Source organism: Phocoena phocoena, chromosome 15 (genome assembly GCF_963924675.1).
Source record: "Phocoena phocoena chromosome 15, mPhoPho1.1, whole genome shotgun sequence".
Taxonomy (NCBI): domain Eukaryota; kingdom Metazoa; phylum Chordata; class Mammalia; order Artiodactyla; family Phocoenidae; genus Phocoena; species Phocoena phocoena.
This window is the reverse complement of record NC_089233.1, coordinates 447698-461472: the sequence shown is the minus strand read 5'-3', so window position 1 is coordinate 461472 and position 13775 is coordinate 447698. Positions and strand designations below refer to the sequence as shown.

The 13775-nt window shown below is 50.1% G+C and overlaps 1 protein-coding gene across 1 annotated transcript in view; it reads right to left on the bottom strand.

Annotated features, from left to right (window-relative positions):
* Positions 1 to 2202: 2202 nt before the first annotated feature.
* The window catches only part of SUN1 (Sad1 and UNC84 domain containing 1), a 35262-nt gene continuing 23689 nt past the window's right edge, over positions 2203 to 13775 (bottom strand). Inside the window, exons 13-19 of the mRNA XM_065891880.1 lie at positions 12185 to 12299; positions 10509 to 10763; positions 9697 to 9781; positions 6873 to 6988; positions 4665 to 4832; positions 2712 to 2804; positions 2203 to 2316 (exon numbers count right to left, since the gene is read on the bottom strand). Coding sequence (XP_065747952.1) covers positions 2203 to 2316; positions 2712 to 2804; positions 4665 to 4832; positions 6873 to 6988; positions 9697 to 9781; positions 10509 to 10763; positions 12185 to 12299 — 946 coding nt within the window. The remainder of the gene's footprint in view (positions 2317 to 2711; positions 2805 to 4664; positions 4833 to 6872; positions 6989 to 9696; positions 9782 to 10508; positions 10764 to 12184; positions 12300 to 13775) is intronic.

The window sequence follows — 13775 nt, the reverse complement described above, 5'->3', positions numbered from 1 at the left end:
TCAAAGGGCGGGGCTCCGGAGTGACGGCGCGGCCTGCAGACAACGACCGCGGGGGCGCGGCTGAGGGCGGCACGTGACCCCGCGGGGCGGAGCTGGCACTACAATGGCGGGCAGGCGGCTGGGAAAATGCAGCTCAGGCGCGGGGAGGGTGGTCCTTGCTGTAACTGAGGCCGCTGAGGTATTTAGACTTTCCAATGAATACGTTCCGGGTATGCCGGCGGCTCGGGGTCCCGGGTCAGCTTTCCCACTCGGGCGCTCCGGATCAGCGCTCGCCCCGACGTCCGAGACCCAAACACGCCGCTCTTCTCTCGTAAGTGGTTCGTGTGGAAGCGCGGAGACACGCCCGCGAGCGGGGCGCGCACGGCGGGGACGCACGCGGCTCCGAGTCCGGCGGCCCGACAACGCGGGCCGGACGCGCTCCCGGCCGAGAGTGGTCCTGGGAGGGGCCGCTCCACGCGCTGTGTTCCCCTCCCCGCCCGGGGCAGAGACCAAGCAGGTACAGAAAAGAAACACGCTGTTTATTGTTCATCTGAAATATCACATGCATTTTTTTAAAAATTAAAGCTCTTTATTTAAACGTTTCGATAGCATCTTACCAATTTGGTGGCAGCGAAAAGAAGCTCTACCAATGACAAATATTTTGAAAAGCATTTACAAAAATACATTGCACAAAGTCCTATCTCTCATCTTTAAAAATAAATTAATATTCAAAATATTTCCACCCCATCTCCCAAATTTAGTTTTATATAGGAAATTTTGATCTATATATGTATCCTGTAATATATGAAACATCTGTATACGTTTTACCCAACTTAACTGCATAGGCATTAGTTTCAATTCTAACGAGAGTGAAAAAAATGCTAGTTTATGTAGTTTTTGTGTATCTGAGGACTGTTGTGCAACATACATAAAACTCTTCAGAAAACCAGTCAGCACCGTCATTTTATCTTTTTCTGAAAATACAACATTTACGGTACACCAAAAGACTGTCTCAACCCAATAAAACTTAAATAATTTTTAAGGTAAAACATCTGTAACACCTTAAGTGCCTTGCAGATATCTCATTTATAAAGTCTGCTCAGTAAAATAGTCTAAATATTAAATACTAATTATAACCAAAGCAAGTCTCACAGGAATTGAGAGAGAATGGCCAACAGCTGTAATAAAAGGCAAATCCCGACCAGAGCCAGTACAAAGTGCTGCTGTAAGAAAACCTCATCACCAAATGTCCTGGTTTCATGAATTTGCCACACCGGACAATCTCCTTTAATAACCATCAGTGGAATAGAAGCATAAGCCTCTGAAAGACTTAGAGCATGTTAGTGTTTGCTTTTCCAGAAACATTCAAAACAAAACCTGAACATATCCAAAAGATTGGATTTCTTGGTTCCTATTCATAGTGTGAAGTAAAACTGCAGGGAAAATCTGATGGGATGAGCCCAGTGGAGACCTGAGAACTCTATTTACATGTTTGTGTAGATCCAGACCATCCCCTTTCGAAGCAGACCCACTTCAACCTGCAAAGGGAAACTCTCCAGGGTTCCTGAACGGATGTTCACACGCCAAGCCCTGACAGAAAATCGTTCCCAGAAGTGGGAGCAAACTAGGCAGGAGAACCCGTTTTCATTACTTCCCCACCTGGTGACTTGAAAGAACTACTGGTGCCCAACAGAGGAGAATCACCCTAAAGAAAGGGAGTTCAGAACTCTGAACTTTGGTGACACTGTTCTTCCCTGAAAGACGTGTGCTGGGTTGAACACATATCTGCCCCAAAAGGTCCTTTTTAAAAGGGCCAGTGAAGGCCGCTGTCAAGGCTTCAAGAACACTCCAAACCTTTTAACTTCCTTTGCTTTGTTCCTGATGTCAAGCAAATACAAAGAGTTTTATGTTCAAAAGCAAATCCCCCAGAGGCCAAAAGTAAGTATCTTTGTGAACTATACATTCAGATGAATCTCCACAGAGACCACCTGTAGCTAGCGGGTCTCTGAGCCCAAGCAGTCAACATGCAGTGTTTCCTGTGGACAGAACAGCAAGCTGGGTGTCGGCATTTATCGCTTCCACACCCACATCCTGCTGGCAGTCAGTGCGTTTATTTCAGGGGTGATGTTATACTGCTCTCTGTATGCCCGTGTCCGTGAAGGATTCCAGTGTTCCAGGCTGTCCCAGTATATACAAAATGTACAAGAACAGTGAGTAGTCTCTTTACTTGATAGGCTCTCCGTGAACTCTGAACCGGTAAAGACACGTGTATTCGGGATGGCCCCAGTTAGAAAAAATCCGAAGTTCCACTATTTGGAAAGCTCTTTCTGGTCTTTTCTGCAATTGAGGAGGGGGAAAAAAACAAAAACAAAACACATTTATTTCATATTACTACCACCAAGCCCAGTCACTTCCCCAGGTAAGAGATTTGAGATTAAACAGCCAAGTTGGAGATTAAGCTTTTAACGTGAACCATATCATCTATCACAGGACACAAAGTTCAGGTGAAACTCTTGAGAACTCATCACCCTTGACACATTTATGCAGAACAAATTATACACTAAAAAGGCTCATTCAGGAACAGAAAAGCTAGGAAGCTCAGATCCACTTTCTCAGAAGTTGGCCCTCACACCCTGTGGGCATTTTTGTGAGTATTGGCAGGTCCTGTGGATGCAGGCAGCAGTGAGGAGACCCGGGAGCCTGAAGCCTGTGTGAAGCGCAAGGATCCTTACCGGGGCAGGGAACATCTGTAGTGACTCCCCTTCTTGATCGTAGGTGAACTGTCCCAGGAGCTGCCCTTCTTCTTGATACTCATTTTCTAATCCCTGAAACAAAACCATCTAGTCACTAAATAAAGGAAAAACGGTTAGTGAGGTAACTGGGAGAGGGAAATTACTGTTCCATTAAAGTAAGGCCCTCTGTGTGCTGGGCATTTTATTAAGGGCTTCTCGCAGATCACAAAGCCCGTGAGGTAGGCATTATTCCTCCCGTTATACAGATCAGGAAAACTGAAGCTGGGAGAGGGCAAGCTAACAGGTAGCAGAACACACTCGACACCCACGTGGCCCACTGTAGCCCTCCATGCTCCCAAGTGGAAACCCAGGGGCACGTGATGAGCCTGGGGCAAGGAGAGCAGGTCAGCAGAGTGTGGGGCCCCAATGAGGTCAACTCACACAGCCAAGAAGAGGAGGACAGGCGCCAGGGGGCTGGGGGACAGGAGACAGTGTTTAACAGGGACAGAGTCTCAGTTTGGGAAGATGACAAGCATTCTGGAGATGACAGTGGTGATGGCTTTACAACAGCATGAATGTACTTGATGCCCCTGAACTGCATGCACACTTAAAAACGGTTAAGATGGTAAGTTTTATGTTCTGTGTATTTTCCCACAATAAAGTAACCAAGTAGGAAGTACAGGTGACTAATTTGAATGTTTGTTTCATAAAGGGAAAGGACTTTCTAGGTACAAAAATGCCATGGAAGAAATTACAGGTAATGAGCAGGTGTAACTAAACACAAAATTAAGACTGACAGTGGGAAGTATATCTGTAACAGAATAACACATGATTAATATTTTTATATTAAAAAGCTCAAATATTCATAAGGAAACTAAGATACCGAAAGATAAATGAATAGAAACAAAACCAGAATCTACAAAAAAGGAAACATGCATGTGAAATACATAGAAATGTAGATTAAAGTAAGATCTATCGAATTAGCAGAGATTTAGAAAGAAGAGGACTCAATTAGAAAGGGAACTACAAGATAAGGGACGCTTCTCATACTAACAATGCGTATGGTGCGATGAATCCAAGGCCCCCTTTGAACCCCTGAAACATAACGCCACCTGAGTGTCTAGCCTGAAGGATCACCAGAAAGTGAAGAGGCTTATCCTGAAACGTGGGGAGTGGAAACAGTCAACAACGGCGAACGGGGGCCGTGGACAAGGGCACTCTGGGCTGCTCTTTAAAGAAGCAGGTGAAGCTCTCACTTCACAGCCTGCGGGTGAGAGGGCCAGGGGTCCAGCGTGGGCGGCTGGTGGTGACGCTCTAATGTGTTCAGATTTCAGATGCTGCTGCTGTCTGTACACCTGAAACTGGCGCAGTAAAGCGCAATGCCATGGACAAATACTTAACGGTCAATTTGTTTCTTTAAGGCAGGAAGTGAAACTTTATGAATGGTATTGTCTCAACTGTACTTCTTTTTCGGCACGCGAGATCTTAGCTCCCCAACCAGGGACTGAACCCATGGCCCCTGCAGTGGAAGCGTGGAGTCTTAACCACTGGACTGCCAGGGAAGTCCCTCAACTGCACTTTTTAAGGGAAAATACCAGTGTTAATGGTGACTTCTGTAGGTGCTGGGATTCTGGATGTCCTTTTCCCAACGTCCTCATTCTGTTCTGTACATTCAGCCTCACGGTGTTGTCAGAACAGACTTTACGGCCGAGCAGATGAGAGGCCAGTCCTCCCACAGCCGGGCTGTTGTCGTCCCCCTGTGCCCCAAGCCTCCCTCCCTGGGGAAGCCCTGGAACGTCTCCCTCCACATTTACTGGCTACTCAGAGGTCAGTGGGCAGAGGGGGGGACAGCGACACCGGTAATATACTCAAGTCCCCAGCGTTTGCAGGGCTCGTCTCCAGGAGATTCCCAGACGGGGTGAGGAGGGCCGCCCCGGGACGGGGTGCACTCACGTAGACCGCGAAGTCCTTGGGGGCGCTGGTGATGTTCCCCGTGGGTGACAGAGTCCTTGGTATGTGCTCTAGGGTGAAGGTGGTCGGGTGGATCTTCATCGACAGCCTCACCACGAGGTACCCCTGGGAGCCTTTGAACGCCCAGCAGTTCCCTGGATAGATGTCAGGCTAGGAAAAAGGCAAACACTAAAACTCAATAGCTGAACAAGCTCTTAACCACTCGAAAAACAGGAGCAGTAAGAGAAAAAACTGGTTAACATTGGGGGGGGGAAAATGGAATTTCTGCTGGTAAGAAATGGTCGTGAGCAAAATCAAAAGATGAAGTGAGGCAAGGCATTTGTGACTTAATCCCAAAGGCCCACCGCGTGCAGCGTGAGGCAAGTGCTCAGTCAGCCAGAACCTTAAAGAGAAAGGGCGGCACACATCTCAGAGAAACACAACTCTCGGTGGTCCGCAGACAGGAAAAGATGCGCCGCCCTACAGAAAACAAGAACTTACGAATTTAAATGACGTGGTGCCACCACGTCTCATCTCACAGATCGCCAAACACCCTGAACCGAACAAAACCTGCTGTGCACGCTGTGAGGACGCGCACTCTTGCACGCTGACACCATCGCCGAGGGAAGCAGCACCGGGAAGACCAAGCATCGGCGTATGCGGCTACCCTCGGACTGACTGGAGAGCCACCTCCAGCCGAGCGCGTGTGGGCACAGGCACAAGATGCAGAGGCGGCGCACACTCGTCGTGACGGCACTTTTAACAGCAACAGAGGAGCCACAAGCCCACGCCGGGGCCTGGTCAAGTCGGCGGAGCCGCGTGTCTTCAGAGGCCAGGACGATGTGGGTCCCCACTCCCCGTTCAGCCCGATGCCACGCGTGCGTCTCCTGCCCCTCCAAACACACCGCTGCCCACCTGCGTGAGGGGCTCAGGCCCTTGGCACAGCCCTCCCGCCCGCAGAGGCTGCCAGGCTCCACTGGGGTGAGCCAGGCTGCGCCCTCTCAGACAGGCCTGGATCTGAGCCGCAGCAGAGGGGCCGATCCTGGATCCTCTGCAGACTCTGGCTTCCCGTGAGCAGCCCCTCACCTATGACTCACAGTCCCTCAGTCTCAACTCTCCCGTCCAGGGTGCCGTGCGGTTCTCCCGAGAGGATGTTCCCAGCAGGCCCGCCTCCACTTGCCCCTTCACATCCACCCAGCACCTAGGTACTGGCTGCTACCTAAGCTCCAGACCCAACCTGCAGCCCAGGGACAAGGCTGTGGACCTGCTGCAGAACGTCGGGACCTCTGGAGTCCTTCGACCTCTGGGACAGCCCCGCAGCTTGGGGCCAAGGGCAGCGGGGTCAGTCCAAGCAGCTCAGACGACAAAAGCCAAGCCGGGCAGCCCCCAAGGAAAAGACGGCCACTAGGACGGGACTGGAGGACCCAAAACATGAGGTTCACTGACCCTGACTGGATGCTCAAGTCAACTCCCGACTCTGAGATCGGATCTGCGCTTTTTAAGTGAGAGACGGCTACTGTGTGCGTGGTTCACACAGAGGGAGTTATTGGACCTTCCTTCAAACGCTGTCATTAACGTTAGTGCCGAGGTCTGGTGGACGTCTCTGAGCGCTGCAGCTCTCTGTCCCTGAGTCCTGCGTGGGCACAGCCCGGGCGGTGAACGGAGGCCCTGCAGCAGCGGGGCGCCCAGCGCCTCTGCAGAAGGCACTGGAGGACAGGGCCTACAGTCCCCTGAGCAGCCGTGGGTGTGACATGCAGAGGGAGAGGGGCTCCTCCTGACGCCACCTGCGCGTCTCCACCCGTTCCACCTCCTGAAACACCGAGGAAGCGCAACATACAACCTCCTCGTGGAAGGCCCTCCAGCTCTGACGGTGAGCAACACCCCAGAGAAATGGGTGAAGTCAGACACAGGACAGGACAGGCAGCCTCGCCTGCACCCATCAAACACAAGCAGAACCAACAGACGGCATCGGAAGTCACCTTTGAGGTGAGAGGGGGCAATAGGGGACCTAGAGGCGCTGGGACTGTGCTCCTGGGTCCACAGACGTGTCTGCTTGATGCAGATCCCCTGAGCTGTAGACTGAGGGTCCGCATGCTCCAGCTTACACCTCAACAGCAAGGTAAACAAGCACACCCCTAAAACGGGCTCAGCCGGCACCATGACTGTGCTGGAGGCCTCGACCCGCACACGATGATCCGGACACCTGCTCACCTGGATGGCCACGCGGGGGGACTGGGAGAAGTACCAGAGCGGGACACCGAACAGGCTGATGAGTGCGGTCTTGGTCTCATACGTCTCAGAGCAGCGGGTACTCAAGATGCTCCCACCTACAGCAGAGTTGAAATGTGTCTCAGCATCTTATCCTACTGTTGCGGAAACAATATACCCACCTGTAGAGATTGATCTGAAATGTTCTAAAAATTCTCACGTCTCTAACTTATATAAAGAATCTTCTACTTGAAGATCAGCTCCATTCTTAATTTTACTTTTTCCAAATTCAGTGTCAACAGTTCACAACTACTTTAGGACACACAGTCCCTACCGCCCACCAAAGACTCTTAAAATACTGGGCTCCCCGCCTGCCACTATAGGGACAGCGACTCTGAGTGAACTTTTGTTCACGTTTTAAAATAAAGAATAATGAATTCAACCAGGCACCAGTGTTACCTGTCAGGTTTTCAGAGGACCTACTTAATAGGCCAAAGTGATAAAATATTATGACGATTACCAATTGCTGGGGTAACAGGAAGTTGCTAACAAGGACAGGGTTTCTATTTGGAAATAAAGAGAAATGTCCTGGGGCTTCTTTGGTGGCGCAGTGGTTAAGAATCTGCCTGCCAGTGCAGGGAACACGGGTTCAAGCCCTGGTCCGGGAAGGTCCCACGTGCCGCGGAGCAACTAAGCCCAAGCGCCACAACTGCTGAGCCTGCGCTCTAGAGCCCGTGAGCCACAGCTACTGAGCCTGTGTGCCACAACTACTGAAGCCTGCGTGCCTAGAGCCCGTGCTCCGCAACAAGAGAAGCCACCGCAATGAGAAGCCCGCACACCGCGACAAAGAGTAGCCCCTGCTTGCCGTAACTAGAGAAAGCCCGCGTGCAGCAACGAAGACTCAATGCAGCCAAAAAATAAATTTAAAAAAAAAAAAAAAGTCCTGGAATTAGATAGTGGTGACTGTTGTACAACATAATAAATATACTAAAAGCCATGAAACTGTACACTTGAAAATGGTGACGTTTGTTATGTGAATTATACCTCAATAATAATAATAAAGAGTGTTAAAAAAAAAAAAAAGTCCACTTTGCCCCTCAACAGGAAATAGGACAGACAGGATGCTGGTGCCAAAGCAGGCCAAAACTTGATGTGGGAAGAAACATCAACTAAAATAAATTAAAAAGAAAAACAAATAAGTGAGTAATAAAACTAAAAAGTCCTGAGCAGTCTGTATTCTAGGAGCCAACAGTCCCTAACCTGGCTGCACATCACGACCCCTCAGAACACCTGCAAACGCAGCCGCAGGCCCCTTTTAGAGCTTCTCACCTGATAACGGGGGAGGGGATTGGATGGGATGGAATTTTAAACAAGAAAACATTGTGATTTTGACATAGCTGATGAGCAGGTCCAAACTTCTGAACCACTGAATTCTTTTTAAAATATCTTATTCTCATTCTAAAAAAGTGTCTTCTTAAATACAGTGACTCACTTTTTTCACTTAAAAAGAGCCAATGTATGTTTTGTTCAGTAACAGAACGTTCAGTTCAGCCTTGTCAGGATTTTCAGAATTCTGAATTAATAACATACCAACCTGTGAGGACTCATTATGCCTCTAAGAAAAAATGACAACTACTGGTCCCACTGAACTGTTAAATCGTCAGTTGATGTCTCTGAATTGCAAAAATGATTTCTTCAGAAATCACTGAATTTCAAAACACAAAACTAAGATCATTTAATATTCTAAAACAGTCATTCTAAACAAAATATACCGAAGAGCAGTCAGCAGCCTTACTAACGTCTGATGCTGGAAGAACCTGGCGGTGTCTGCCAGGAGCAGCAGCCTCCTGCACTGTCTGTTCAGCCCCCGTGAGAAGGTGAGCGATGGGGACGGGCCGCAGCTCCCGCCAGGCTGCTCTGAGCCCCATCGCCTGGTGCCCTGAACGGCTGGGGCAGGTGACTGACACTCACTGTGGGTTGATGTCCCCACCCCTCCCACAGGCCCTCACCCTTTATTACTGAAGTGTTATCAAGAACCTCCTTTCCTCCAAGAGACCGCATGAGTCACCCAGCCCTCATCTGCAATTCCTAAGTTTTAAAAATTCAGAAAACCAAGATCTTCTCTAACACGTATGGTGGCAAAGTGCTCCTTGCACTGACATGACGTCATTCCCGTTTTCACAGACGTGTTCCCATGTGTGATCCGTGTGTGCTGCCCTGGGCGCCACCGAGGGATGGTGACAGAAGTCCACGGACACGAGGCTTCACTAAACCAAGTCTGGTTTATCCAATACACCTGGTCCAGAGCCTGTGCCATGTCCACGCAGCACTTGCAGACTCAACGGACCACTTCCTCGAGAAACCAGAACAGCACCCCATCCTTCCCCCTATTCATTCGGCTTGACCCACGCTGCGCTAGGGTCCGTTTCTTTTTACTGAACTTCTATACTTAAAAAACCCACAGACTCTACAACACACAAGATCATAAGTGAATAATCAATAATTTCTGTGGTGGTAAACTCTCACATGGCCAGAAAAGCCTAAAAGCTACCGAAAGGCCCCCAAACTGAGATTCTGCTGATGTGTGTCATCTCACAGGCCCACACCCACAGCTGACGCGTGAGCTGCAAGCACAGCCACCAGAGCTCCTGGGGGAACCTGGCTGTGCTCTGAGGCAGAACGCTAGGGGCCCGCCTAGAATAATGCTCTTTCTCAGATCTTTGGAAGTTCTAACAAGCTCCCTACTGGTGGGCATGGGGCGGGTAACAGCCTCTTGAGTGGCCTCCCGCTGGTAGTAGCACTTTTGGGTCAGGGGTCTGGCACTCACCCCCAGACTCCAGGGCGAAGTCCACCATGCCAGTCTTGTCCTGGGAGTACAGCCTCAGGGCGCTGTTCACGATGGCACGCGCTTGCTGGGCAGTGGAGGCACACACGGAGACGACCCCAGAAATGAAGGACATGTTTTCAGTTAACTCTATTTGGGGACAACAGGCACGGGGGCTGTCTCAGCAATCCCAAACTTCAGTCCTGCTCTCAACTGCGGGGATCCCGGCTCAGACACAGGCAAGAAAGTCTCAGAGCCGGAACCGCCAGTGCCATAAAAAGTGGACAAAGCAAGGACTAGCGTTAGAGATGGTAACTTGGGACTGTATTATGGGAAATTTTTGTGTAATTCCAGAAGGTATGTGGCCACCCAGGGAGACCAAGTCTTTGGGACAAAAAGATTAATAAAGTATAAAGTACTCCTAAGAAGTAGTGTGGTAACAATAACACCCGAAGCTTACCGTTCCCAGCCCCCGGCACGGCGCTAAGCACTTCTTATATCATAATCACATCCCCAGAAGACCATTCGTAGAACAAAACATCAAAATCTGCTAGCTTGGGACTTCCCTGGTGGTCCAGTGGGGAAGACTCCACGCTCCCAATGCAGGGGGCCTGGGTTTGATCCCTGGTCAGGGAGCTAGATCCCACGTGCCGCAACTAAAGATCCTGCGTGCTGCGACTAAGACCAGGCGCGGCTAGCTAGCTAAATACAGACATACGTACATAATAAATAAATTTTAAAATCTGCTGGCTTAATACCTAGATGATCAGTTTCACTACCATGTGAATTTTAAACAATTCTCATCGTCTACTTACCGCTTCTGTTATTCCAGAAACGCCCGCTCCATTCACAGCAGATACTACAGTTTCAGAAGCTGGCATCTGTTTTGTCACAGAAGTGTGGTGGCTAATGTTCTCCAGTACCTGCAGCTCTAAATCCCGTAATAAAATCTGCAAGGTGTCCTTATTTACAAAGCGAGCAGACAGCTTCTGCAGCAGCCACTCGAGAGAAGATTCGTGCTGATCTCCGGAGAACATGAGTCTGAGGGTTTCTCTGACTTGGGCGTCCACCTAGTAAAATCATTGGTGAGTATAACATGAATCTACTGTTTTAGCGAAATCATTTCAACTCTTCACTCTGTCACCTTAGATACCCTGGAAAGATCACACAGCAGTTCAAAATCCATAATGGAAACTTGACACGGTTTCTTCCCTTCATACGAAACTTAAGAACCCTCCAAAGAGGCTGAAATACATTCAGGGGAACAGGGATAGAGGAGAGCACAGCCTAGGTGCCCTGGGTGCCCACGGGACAGCAGGAGAGGGGCCCTGCCCCAGGTGAGGTGCAGATGACAGGGCCCCTCGTCTTCAAACTCAGTCTGAGAAGGAAACAGTCACACACACAATTGAAAATGTAACTTTACGCAGGCTGGAAGCGTCCAAGTGCATTATTTCTGCACACACACTATTATGTGTATAAGCTCCTCTCCTTGCCCCACAGAGAGCGGAAGACGGGGCAGAAGCACCAGGAAAAGCACAGCATTGTGACAAAGCGAGCACATCGACCTCCTCACTTGCAGGCTCTGGAATGTTCCGCCGTACAGCTCAGCCGCGGCCCTGACGCGGGCACCTGGGCCACCTCAGTGCTACTGTCACAACACTGCACACTCGTCCGTGGCCCCTGCACTGGCGCTTTCACCTCTGCACCCAGAGTCCCAGGAGAGTGGCTGCTCGTCTCAAAGACTGTGTGTCTCTGTGACCCGTGACCATCTCAAGATCTTCCCCCAAAAAGGCTGCAGGCATTCACAGTCCCCCAGCCATGAGGACACCTGTGTCCCGAGCCAGCCCCGGAGGAGTCTGTCACCACCTCGCCATCCTGAGGACTGAGGAGCGGTCATTCACGTGACCTGCAAACCCATTCAGGGAGACGGGTTGCCTGCCGGACTGGGCCACATCTCTGCTGCGCTGCCTCGTCGGCCTCAGTAGCTCCCTGCACCGCAAGCTGTCACCCTGGGCCTGCGAGACCTCCTCCCCAACACCCGTCCGCCTTTGACTGAGGATGACCTGTGCCACTCCAATGTCCGTGTTTCCATTTTCACGTAACTATAAATGTCTAGATTTCTTCTTCTGCACGTGGATAGAGGCCTGAAGCAATGTCCGTGACATGAGGATGTGATACGAAACCACAGCGTGACTCTACTTTGGTGAGAAGATACACAACCGGCCCTGCCCCCAATAAAGGTGAGCCCTTGGCCATGCGTGCGTAAAGGAAGGAAAGACATCTCGTGTCACTGGAGAGGCGGGAATTCGAGGGGAGCTGAATTTTTAATTATTCTATTCAAGATGGTTAAAAACTTCAAATATAGTAAAACAAAATTTTTAAAGGAAGTTGAAATTAACTTAATAAAGATATCAACTCGAGTGTTTTTATCTTCCATGATAAAACAAAACGTAAAGCTGAGGACACCTACTCTTCCGGATGCTGCGTCCACCTCCTCCCGGCTGGCTCCCAACCGCTGCCGCCCGGACAAGCCCGCTTTCAGACGCCCCAGCTCCTGCTCCAGACGCCGGGCCACAGCAAGGAGGCGCGGCTCCTCGTCGGCTCTGCTGCAGCGGGGGGTGACGACAGGATAGGTCAGTCCTGCCAACAGCACGTGCAGGAGAAATGCCCGTGTTCCCCGGGCAGGTCAGCTGTGAACACACCACCCTGTCCCTCAGCAGCACACAAGTTTCAAGCCAAGGCCCCGGAGACTGTTCCCACCTCAAGGTCCGCACGCACACAGACACGCACACCTGCCCGGGCGGGGGCCAAACCTGCCATGGGCAGCGGTTATGCTTCTCTGGGTGCTGGTGGGGGCTCTCATATACTATTTAATATTTAAACCTGTACCTATCGCCTTAAAATTCTGAAAAAGACTTCAGAGATGTGACAGTGTTTACTGATAATCACTATAAAATTAAATATGAATTTTTCATGCTACTGGAAGAGAAAACTAAAAACATATGGCTTCAGGGTTTTAACTGTAGTGGAATAACTGAGGACACGGAAAGGAGACGTGACCCATGAGCCCCCCCCCGCTCAGCAAACTGGGGCTGGCGCATAAGCCAGAACTGCAAACAGTCCCGATTGCTTTGAGCCCCCCCGGCAAACCGGGGGCCTGCAAAGAAGCATTGAGTGCTTTGGGCACTGATCCATGAGATGTCCTCAGTATAATCAGTGGTGGGAACGCAAGGAGATGTCCTTGTGCTGCGTCAGTATAATCAGAATAATGGTGGGAACCCTGTGCTGCTTTTGCGCTCAAGGACGAAGCACGGCAGGTGCTCACGAAAGCCAATTATTGCTTGTATAATTAATCAAAACATAGGCTGCTGCTTTGGCACTTCTGAAATGTTAAGAAAACAAGTCTTAAAGTGTAAACCTAGATAATGCTCTAATAAAAGCTACCACAGCAGGACAGACGGCGCTGTTCTGCCTGAGCGCGCGGTAGCCCTCTACTGCTGCGCTTCGGCACAGTTCACCTCGTGCGACGGGCTTGCTTTCGGCCCTGTCCTGAGATGAACTACAACATTAACAATTCTATTCTGACGTAGGTATTGTACATTATGAAATATTACGATATTACATTTATAGCTGTTTATAGGTAGTTATAGTTGTTGACACACCAACAGCTCAGAAGAGTGCACTCTGGGGTAAACACTGCGGGAGCCACATGACTTCAGTCAAAAGGTGTTTTGATACGTAAAGGCTCTAAAGGAAAGTTAAAAGTGTGCTAACACTCATACCCATCCCGAGAGGAGGGTGGGTGAGGTCTCAAATCACACGACAGGACCCAGAGAAACACACAGGAGCGAGAGCGGGAAGACGAGAGGTTAAAGCTCATCATCTGCTCTCTCCCGAGTTGAGTGTTGAGCCGGTGAGTGGAGTGGCTGGAGTAACAAAAGGGTAACAGTGTCCTATGCAGATAATGGGGTGGAGAGAACCCAGGTGACAAAACCAAGGGTGTGAAAACGGTGAGCGGCTCTGAGACAGGAAGAAGCTCCATGCTGCCAGGGGACTTCAGGGAAGCTGACAAATGTGCGGAA